The following is an 11,372-nucleotide window of genomic DNA, read 5'->3' as shown; positions in this document are numbered from 1 at the left end:
TAAATGATACCGACTTTTCCTCATTTTAATGTTTTGTTTAACAACGTTGGTTCGGAGAGATAGACCATCACGCCACGCAACAAATGAGTCAATAACGTTGCTGCGGTTGCCATGGTAACGGAGAGTACAGAAAGGAAAGTCATTGGTGGGACAAAACTGAAGTCGTTGATGAATTCGATGAAAGTGGTTTAATCATAATATATTAATGGAGGAATACGAGAAAATCAAGGTTGTGGGAAGAGGAGCTTTTGGGTGAGTACTTTTAATCGTTATTTTGCTAATTTTGGATCGAAGGTTTTGTTGTGAGTTTGCAAGAAGTTGTTTATCAAGGACTTGACGCAAATTGTCACCTTTGTCGTTTATTACGGTATTTATTGTACTGTTAGAGTTGACATAGAGTTGCGGTAATGCCGGATCTACAAGATCTAGGATCAACATCCTTCCCATCCCTCCCATTCTTCCCATCCCTCCCATTCTTCCCATCCCTCCCATTCTTCCCATCCTTCCCATTTCTCCCATCCTTCCAATCCCTCCCATCCTTCCCATCCTTCCCATCCTTCCCATCCATCACTCTGTGCAGAGCATTGGTGCTGCCTAAGCAGTCTCCTCGGCTATTTTAGGCACAATCCTGGACGGGTCGCCACTCAAACACAGGATATCAGCAAGCTGGTACTCATTTTGCCGACCTCAGAAGGATGACAGGCAGAGTCAACCCCACCTGATATTAATTCAACAGCCGAGTCGGATTTGAGCTCAGGATCCCGAGCCCATCACCCTAACCATGAAGCCAATGCCAGGCATAAATGCACACATATGAATCACCTTTTAAATGGATATAACCTCAGAAGCATGAAAACTACAACAAACAAAAAACAAAATAATCAGCATCCAAATTAGCTATGGAAATCAATCATCATGTAGTCTTTGAAACGCTCTGGACATCCAGTGATGCAAGAAGAGAAGAAAGAAAGATCTACTGAAGAAAGAAAGATCTACTTTCTACTGAAGAAGGATTCACATTGGCAATGGCAGCCAAAGCAGGCAGCAGCATTCAGTAAGCTAAAACCAATATCGTCTGTGCCGGTGCTCAAATTCTTTGACCCGTCAAGACCATCTGTTGTACAAGCTGATGCATCATCAACCGGCTTGGGAGCCTGTCTGCTGCAGAATGGCCGGCCGGTGGCATATGCTTCTCGTTCACTGTCCACTGCGGAAGAGAATTATGCCCAGATTGAGAAAGAGGTGTTAAGGCCCTGTCACACCTTGACGTTTTAGCCAGCGTATGGCAAGGTATCAAAATGTATGTAAAAACGCTGCCGTACGCTGAACTATTGATGCTTTTTCCCAGTTTTGGATGTATTCATAACGAGTTGGACGTATGCATAACGTGTTAGTAACGTACACAGAACGTTTCGATAACATATCGATAACTTATATCAACGAATGCTGAGCGTGTTGTCGGCGTTCACAACCTATGCCCAACGATAGTCTAACTTATGCAGAGCGCGCGGCAGCGTATTGCCGACGATCACGTGGCGTAGACTATTAATAGGCTGTGGCTCGACGATTCAAATCATAACCGCACTAGACATCGAAGTGTCAAGTCACTGTCACACCTTGACGTTTTAGCCAGCGTATGCCGACGTATGAAAAATTTACCGAATACGCTGGCACACGTCGAATACGTTATGGGTAAGTTTTGCATACATTAAGAGCACGCTGGCATACGTCGTAGTACGCCGAGTACGTCGACAAATTTTCAGCATGTTGAAAATTTTTTGACGTATGCCAGCGTATGACACACGTTCCGAATATGCTGGCCATAAGTTGTAGGCACGTTACGCAATCGTTGACACACGTCGACACGCGCTACTTGTAAGTTACTCATAAGTCGAAACACGTCGAGGTAATGGTTAGCGTCAGTGTTCCAGACTACCTGTTTTTTTTTTTTTTCTCTTCGGTATGACGGTGATGTTGACACTTCGATTTCTACTGCGGTTATGATTTAAATCGTTGAGCGGCAGCCTATTAATTATATTATAATATTATATTATGATACAACTTATGGCCAGCGTATGCGTAACATGCGAGTCATACGCTGGCATACATCAAAAAATTTCAAGCATGGAAAATTTGTCTAACAGCTCGGCGTACTACGACGTATGCCAGTGTGCTCTTAACGTATACAAAACTTACCCATACGTATTTGACATTTGCCAGCGCTTTAGACAAATTTTTCATATGTCGGCATACGCTGGCTAAGTCGTCAAAGTGTGGCAGGGCCTTTAGGGGTGATATTCGCCTTGGCGAAGTTTCACCACTATGTGTACGGAAACAAGACGGATACAAGTGCAAACCGACCATCAACCTCGAGTGACAATTGTCAAGAAACCACTCCACAGAGCTTCACCAAGGCTTCAGTTGATGCTACTTCGACTTGTGCGTTATGACGTGTTTGTAAAATACATTCCTGGGAAGCTGTTGTATATTCCAGACACCTTGTCAAAGGCACCGAGTGGCTCAGTCCCTATGTATGACACCATTTTTGAGGACATGCATATGAGGGTGCATCAATTAATGACCTATCCGCAAGTCAGCCAGAACAAGCTGGACCTGTTGCGTGGTGCCACTATGGATGACAATGATTTACAATTACTAGTCGGCTACATTCTGAACGGCTGGCCAATGCACCAGAAAAACCTTCCCGTGTCCATCAGACATTTTTGGCATCTCAGGGATGAGCTGCACGTGGCAAATGGCATGGTTTTTGTTGGTGAGCGTTTGGTAATTCCTGCCACACAATTCTGACATTCTGCGGCAAATACACAAAAGCCATTTTGGGCAAGAGAAATGTAAAGCCAGAGCACGCCAAGTATCATGCCAAGGCACGCCAATGGTCTTTTGGCCAAGTATCAACTCAGATATACAAAGTCTGGTTGCCAAGTGTTCAACAGACCAGCTAACATTAAAGAGCGACTTTTGCCACATGATCTTCCCTTGGGGCCATGGCAGAAAGTGGGAGCGGACATTTTCCACTTCCCCGGAAAGCGTTTCCTCCTGATTGTGGATTATTTCTCCAAGTATCCTGAGGTCATAAGCATTTGTGGGCTCACTGCAAAGCATGTCATTGAAGCTCTGAAGTCTGTGTTCACCACACATGGCATACCCAAGGAATTATTTACGGACAACATGCCATTTGCCATTCCTGAGCTCAGGAAATTCACCCAGGAATGGGGGTGCAAGGTTATGACCTCCAGTCCGCATATCCTCAATCTAATGGATAATCTGAGCATGCAGTACAAACTATCAAGCAAGAGCTCAGAAAAGCCACCGATGGTGGCCATGACACCCATTTGATGTTACTATCCTACCGGAACACACCATGAGCAGGTCTTCCATGCTCTCCAGCACAGCTACTGATGAGCAGGAGGCTCAGAGATCAACTGCCATGTTGTGACCGGGCTCTGGAACCATGAGTTCCAGTTGATATTCGGCATTTGTTGGTGCAGCAACAGCAACGTGCTAAAGATTTATATACCGGGGTGCTAAAGAGCTAATTATTACTGGGGGACAGCGTTCGTGTACAGCATAACAAGATCTGGGAACCATCGGTCATTACGGCTAAACACCAAACACCACGTTTCCACGTCATGACCACTCCAAAGGGGAATGTGTACCAGCGAAACTGTAGGCATCTCCGCAGCATGGATGAGGCTCCTTCGCCCGACGCTACACTGCCGGAGGAATTTCAACAAGAGGAGACCGTTTTGCTACCGGAGTCTTTCCCACCAGAAACACAGCAGCACACTCCAATGCACTGTACTTCACCACACTCCATCCATCCATCCATCCATCCATCCCTTCGGTCCATCCCTTCGATCAATTCATCCATCCATCCCTTCGGTCCATCCCCTCGATCCATTCCATCTATCCATTCCTTCTCTCCAATCCTTCACTCCATCCATCCTTCCTTCCGTCCATCCCCCCATCCATCTCTCTCCATGCATCCTTCCCTCAACCTTACTGTTCATAAGGAATGACAGGCTTCGCACCACACGACACCACGGGGCACAAAACAGGCAGGTGAGGCCTGAACTTTGTAGTACGTCGTTCGATCTATTTTTGATTGTGCTGTGCAGGTACTTTTGCCATGTATCGCTATGGCTTGCAAACGAACATCCAAGCAGCTTGTCGATCACTCGCCAAGTGAATTAAACACTCAAGCAAGCACTGCAACAAAATGGTTGACAATAAACGGCAGGCTTGGCAAGTGATTAGTGATCGCTGATTGGTCGAATTAAACACCATCCGGAGTGTCAAACAATGTACAAATTCGACAAATGAACACTTTTTTTTCACAGTCAGAATTTCTGCTAAGGTCAATTCCGCAGATTAAATTTTGAAATTTGGCTCAGGTTAAGAGATGCTAGAGCTTATCACATGTGCTGAAATGAAATAAAACCATGAACACTGGTGTCTCCAGGCATTTATAAGCGTTGAGATGTATTCAGCGATTCGTGGGTATGAAGATGAGGCATTCGATAATATGTGAGGAAAGGGGAAAAATATTCAGTGCTTTATCATTAAGAACCCATCCAAGTCAAGGCATTGTTGAGCAGGCTGAACAAAATGGCGAATTTAGACTCCAGCAAGCTGACAGAGTGCTGACTCGGGGCCTGACCAAGGATGACGCCTTGATAAGGGATAATTATATATGGCTGTTAATTATCTTCATAAGGTGTGTTTAAATTAAGCCAAACACCAAATTTTAATTCATGCACTACCTTGGAGTTCCCTTAATATGCATGCAAAAATTAGGGCCGCGAGGTAACATAGTTTTAGAGTCATGGAGGAGACACACTGACGGACTGATGGACCGACACACAGTGACATTTATTATTATAGACTCGCAAAGACAACCCGTCGCTGACAAGAATATTAAGGGGGGGGAGAGGATACAGGAGACGAGGGATGGAAGGGAGGGAGAGGGGTGGGAGGGAGAGGGATAGGGGTGAGAGAGAGAGAGAGAGAGAGACAGAGACAGAGACAGAGACAGAGACAGAGACAGAGACAGAGACAGAGACAGAGATATATATATATATATATATATATATATATATATATATATATACATATACATATATATATATATATATATATATATATATATATATATATATATATATATATATATTGTTACGATTCGCGCCCGCCGGCGTGCTGACGGCCACGTAACTCGAATCGCGGCACGTCGCCCACCGGACGGACAATCCAGTCGTGACCCTCTCGGACTAACGCCGGGAACCAGTCACGGGTGGACCTTTCGGTCTCACCACGATCGAGCCAATCAGCCCCCGCGTGGGATAGGGTTGCTCGCCAAATTCGACCTACCTAAGTACCCACACGGAGGGTAGACCGGGCGATCGCACCTCGCCGCAGGTCGACTTCGGACACGGGCCACTTAAGCGACCCGTTCCGTACTATCGGGATAACCGAGCGGTGTTATTCGTCGACCTCGACGGTTCGATTAATTATCGGGCGTATTCAGCCCACTACCAACCCTTTACGTGAAGCAAGATGAGGATTCAATGAAAGAAATGACGAAGCGAAGCGGGAAACAGTTCAACACAAAGCACATTTATTCGCGCTGAACGGAAAGCACACATATTCAATTCCACCAAAAGCACATAGAAAAGAAAAACACAATGCAATTTACACAAAAAGCAAATGCGACAATGCAGATCTAATACCGATTACGCGAGCACACGGCAACACTTATACAATTTTACTTCACAGACGGCGCCGACAACACATACCCAAAACCAAGGAAAAGAATACCCTCAAGGATGAGGCGGGCCTGAGGCCGAGACCGGGTCGGGCCTACCCGTCTGGTGATGAGACGCGGAGCGGCGATGGTGCCTCAACTCCGCGGGCCTCGCGGGCAGTGTCTGGTAGGGGGTGGGAAAGGGGCCCCCTTGGTCGCACTATCTCAGCGCGGGGGGAAACAGGAGAGGGTTGCTGATGCTCGGGGTATAGAGGATTCCTACTCTGCCTCGAGTCCCGCGACGAGCGTCTCCACCTCGGCCAGGTCGCGCTGTCGGCCTCCCTGGGGTGCAGCTCCCTGCACGACGCGAGCACCCCCTCGTCTGCCCTCGCCGCCTCTCCACAGCTCCGTCCCCTCCGCTCCGACTCCAACGCACACGACGACGACCAGCTCCTTCTTGCTCCTTCTTCCCAACTCCACCGCCCGCGAAGTCTTAACTCTCTGTTCTCTTGACTGACGAACACGGTCGCTTATATCAGCCCCGTGGCTTCGCTCTCTCATCTTTGACCCCCTCCCTTCGACCTTTCACCTCGCTCCCCATTGGCCCGAGAAAAAGTGGGCGTGAATGCTTTTTGATCCATAAATTTGCATATATCGATCGCCCTCCAACGCCCTGGGGGCGGGGCCAAATCGCCCCTCGCTCACCGATTGGACGGAACAAAAGTGGGCATGTGTCGTTTTTGATCCGTTTTTGAAGTGGAAAATCCGTGGTTTTGTACACGCTGTTCGGCGCGCGCCCTGCACGAGTCCAACACCGGTACCCACAAGCGGCGCAAGAACGGTGGCGATGCGACGGTTGCGAGGTGTGACGTGAAGCGGCGCCGCGGTGGGTGGTTGATGTTGTGGTTGTAACAATGGCGGTTGGTCCAAATTAAAGATAGTAAAAGAAAAACGGCTATCCTGAAGAGTCGCAGCATGCATAAATGACATGTATTCCCACTAGACAACGGGTTTGGGCCTAACTACACATGTACTTACCGAGATATCTCTCCTAAGGGACCTGAATGGTGGTTTGCGAATTTGGTAACCACAACAATATATATATATATATATATATATATATATATATATATATATATATATATATATATATATATATATATATATATATATATATATATATATATATAGGGATTCTGGCATATTAGACGTCCAGTTTAACAGTACACACATTGATGAATAACTTGCCTGTGAAACAACGGGATGACAGTTTATAGCTGGGTTGGGATTCAAACCCAGGCTAGACAGCTTAGAGTGAGCGTGCATACCTCTCGGATATCTTGCCGTGATATGAGAGAAATGTTTCTTTTTTTTATTTCTATTTCTCTTTGCCGAATTGACAGGTCGTATAATGAAAGAGGATCATACAAAAATAGTCCGTTTGCCACCCGTATATGTTCTGTACTCAACCTTGTAATGAGAAGTGTATTGTTTTATGATGGTGTCGTACTCACATGGGTCTATAGAGAAAATTTGGCTTGGTTGCCAGAGTGGCAACCTTGGGGAACTCCGCTAATTTGCATATATCCAAGATGGGCGCCGTAGACCCGGGGGGGGGGGGGAGGGGGGGATGGAATATAACTTTTCAACCAATTAACTTACAATCACGTGTGATACCTCTTTTCCATATAATTTTGACCTGAGGAATCGATTTCTGAGGTCAATTTTGTGATTCGGGTTCTAATTCAGGGTCAAAGGTGAAGTCCAAGGTCATTTTAGGCTAAAAATGAAATAATATAATGATAATGAAATTTTCAGAGCGATGGTGGTCAAGCGTTTATTCATTAACGGCGATCACTCCCATTCATCATCAGAGCCTAATGCAAGATCAAGATGTTCAGTTTCCTTGTCATCTTCCACATCTGCTTCTCCTTCCTCTTCCACTTCATCTTGGTCTTCGTCTCCTGTCTTGAACGAGTTGAAGCAGGCGTCACTACAAACACAAGCGTAGTACACAGTGCATGATATCTTTCCATGGTGACAGCTGCAACGTTCAGTGCCGCATGCCGGCACCGCCGCCTTACGGCCGCACCGCACTACATCCATGAGATCTTGGGGTCCTGGGGGCTGATCGGAGGTTGCTGGTGCTGGGGTGCCATCTTTTATTTCCCACCCATACTTCATGATGTCAAGTTCAGGTGGAGCCTGCTGGTCAGCAGATTTTGCGAGTATGGTCTGCATTCCTGGCTTAGCGTGGCTATACTCCAACATACCTGCGGGATGAGGTTGCTGGAATTCATGTGAGAGGACATGGATAGTGCGTCGACCATTGGATGTGAATACCTGGAGATCGAAGTTGTCAAACCACGCGAAGATGACGCCGACGGTTCTACACAACCCCATGAACTGGTGGAGAACCTGTGCATTGTCACCTAGTAGACGAGCGGCCGATTTTCGGAATCTCCGGGCCTCATCGTACGAGGTCGTGAAGCCATGCTCATGAAGGAGTTTGAGAAGTTCGGAACTGCCGTGCTGGTGCAACAGTTTGTCGGCCAGTCCTAATGTCTGATTTGTGGTACCTGTAACGTGACTCTGAATTGACTGGCTCAGGCTCAGAGATTTCTTGGTTACTTTACCACCAGAGACCAGGTCCGAAACCAACTTCAACAAACTTGGGTTGGTCCCCTTGATTGTGTTGGCCTGTTTAAACTCTGATAGGTCGCAATTGGCACTGTTGTACTTGACTGACCGTGCCTCATGCTTGATCTGCCTCACCATGGAAGCAATGCTCCTCTCAACCGTATTGTCTACCTTAACTATCTTGAGACTTTTAGCAACGAACTCGCGGAAACCAACAATGGTAGCACAGCCATCTACCCGAACAACGATAACATCCTTACTCATGCAGTCATTCAACTTGCTAAACATGTCACGTTGAGCGAGCTTGCCACGTAGATCCGAGTACAAGGAATGCAATTCAACACTATTCCATATTCTGGACCTGTCTTGGTTCGTGTACTCAATGACTTCCTTCAGAGCATTTTCATCTGCACTACCAGTTAGAAAATCAGCATATGTGGGGACTTTCGTGAAACTGTTATAGCAGCGGACGTGGTACTTGCACTCAGCAGAAGGCAGATCAGAAACAAAAGCAAGGTGCAACTTGACCCTTCTAGTGACATCATCATTACGCTGCTCAGCAACATCAAGGAGCATATCTTTCGTAGTTGGTTGTGGGTTACGTTCTGTGTCAAAACGTTCTTTGGTCATACACTCACTAACGCGGTCCCATATTTCTGGGTGTCTATCATCAATGGGTAAACATTCCTCACTACAGAACAAGCAATCACGTTTGTACTCAAACACATCATTGTCAGCTACCTTAGTATGAGACCTTGTAGTTGTCCTTACACCCTCATCTTCAGTCTTTCTTTTCTGTGACTTTCTCACTCTCTCAATTTTCTCTTTTGATGTACAAGTACAGTAGCAACCTTTGTGGCAGGCTATGCTTGCCACATCTCCACCAACATCAATAATGTTCTGTAGCTTAGCCTGCAGGTCCCCATCTCCACGGGATTTGGCGCACGAGATGAGCTTCTTGATCCCGATCTCAGTGAATTTCGTTTCTTCTCCACCTCCGTGACACACCGGGAGAAGATACCTTGAGTCAGGTATCATACGTTTCTCTGAAAAGAAGAAGAGGTGAAATTAGAATCAACGGGATCGTTCATCAACTATCGAGTAGGAGTGATCTGCAGTTGACGCAGGGGTCAAAAAGTTTTAAACCCCCCAATAGTCCAAAAATGACATTAAACTTGACCTTTGACCCTGAATTTGATCCCAAACCACACAACTGACCTCAGAAATCGATTCCTCACCTCGAAATTATACGGAAAAAAAATGTATCACACGTGATTGTAGTTTGATTGGTTGAAAAGTTATTTTCCACCTCCGTCCATGGTGGCCATCTTGGATTTATGCAAATTATCGGAGTTTCCCAAGGTTGCCACTCTGGCAACCAAGCTAATTTTTTTCTATAGACCCATTGCTTGTACGAAACCATCAAAAAACAATACACTTCTCGCACCAACAAGTACTCAACCTGGAAACTGGACTAAAAGGAGAAACATGGTATAAAATAAAATTGCACATTTTCAGAGAGCCAGCCATTGCCCGATACACAGCAGAACAACATGGGGCCAACGCAGGCAAGTGGCCCCTGAACATTGTTCAAGTCGATCGCGAAACAGTATTCAGTGACAGTGCGAATATTATAGAATGCTCGAGAAGTGGCATAAGCACTCAAACAAAATGGTTGATAAGGAACAGCTGGCTTGGCAAGCGATTAGCGATTGCCGAGTCATCATATTAAACACACACCTCCCAAAATATCAAATATGTCTGAATTAGCCTAATTAACACTTTTTTTTAGCAGTCGGAACTGCTGCTAAGTTCAAATCTTGAGCTTAGATTTTGTAATTTGGGTTAATTTAAGAGATTCCCGAGGTTATGATGTGTGGAAATGGAATAAAGCCACGAATGTTGGCGTCTCCGGGTGTTTATAAGCATTGCAATATTTACAGTGATTTGTAGGTATGATGATCAGGGATTCGATAATATGAGTGATTAAAGTGAAAAAAAAACCTTATCGTGAAGAAATAATTGTGGCCTGTTCCAAGTCAAGGCATGGTTGAGCAGGCCAAAGAAAATGGGGAATCTACACCCCAGCAAATTAACAGTCGATGCCCCTCGATGGAGAGCGAGGTGGCCGAGAATGCGCCTGATGAAGGATATAAATAAATAAGGCCGTTAATTATCTTCAAAAGGGGTGTTTTAATTAACCCAAACACCCAATCTTCACTCATGCACTCCCTTGGAGTTCCCTTTGTTTGCATGCAAAGTTTCAGGCCACGAGGTTTCATGGCTTTGGAGTTATGGAGGAGACACACAAAGTAACTGACAGACGCACACTGACATTTATTAGTATGAGTGCATGCCCGTAGATGCGTGGCCGTACGTGCAAACCCTTCCCCCTCCCCCCCCCCCACAAAAAAACTCAAACCGAGTGCCAGAAACAACAACCACACAAGCCGTTCCTTCTGTTTCACGTGCCCGTACGTGCGTGGCTGTACGTGCAAAAAAAAAAAAAAATATATATATATATATCCTGGTGTTGGCGCAGTGGTTAGGGCAGCGGCTTGGGATCCAAAAGGTCCTGAGTTCAAGCCCCGTTGGGCCACTGAATTAATACACCAGGGGGTTGACTCAGCCTGTCATCCTTCCGAGTCGGCGAAGTGAGTACCAGTGTACTGGGCCGGTGTATACCCCGGTTAAAATAGGTGTACCATATCCCTGTGTCGTAAGAGGCGACCAGGGTTGCGTCAGGAAGGGCATCCGGCGTAAAATATGTGCCAAATCACTATGCGGATCATACGGATGATCCGCTGTGGCGACCCCTAACGGGAGCAGCCGAAAGAAGAAGATATATATATATATATATATATATATATATATATATATATATATATATATATATATATATATATATATATATATATACATACTTTAAAACCGCTTGCCAGAAACAAACACAGGCCGTTCCTTCGCT

At 45.8% G+C, this 11,372-nt stretch overlaps 1 protein-coding gene across 2 annotated transcripts in view; it reads left to right on the top strand.

Annotated features, from left to right (window-relative positions):
- Nucleotides 1–12: 12 nt before the first annotated feature.
- Nucleotides 13–11,372, top strand: part of NEK8 (NIMA related kinase 8) — a 93,108-nt gene continuing 81,748 nt past the window's right edge. Inside the window, exon 1 of one of the 2 annotated variants that reach the window (XM_085857748.1) lies at nt 13–252. In XM_085857748.1, coding sequence (XP_085713874.1) covers nt 206–252 — 47 coding nt within the window. In that variant the 5' untranslated portion in view covers nt 13–205. The remainder of the gene's footprint in view (nt 253–11,372) is intronic. The other variant, XM_085857749.1, reaches the window with a different exon arrangement.

The sequence above is a fragment of the Eptatretus burgeri genome, chromosome 15, assembly GCF_056783735.1.
Source record: "Eptatretus burgeri isolate ZD-2024b chromosome 15, Ebu_testis_v1, whole genome shotgun sequence".
Taxonomy (NCBI): Eukaryota; Metazoa; Chordata; class Myxini; order Myxiniformes; family Myxinidae; genus Eptatretus; species Eptatretus burgeri.
This window is presented reverse-complemented; position numbering and strand designations above follow the sequence as displayed.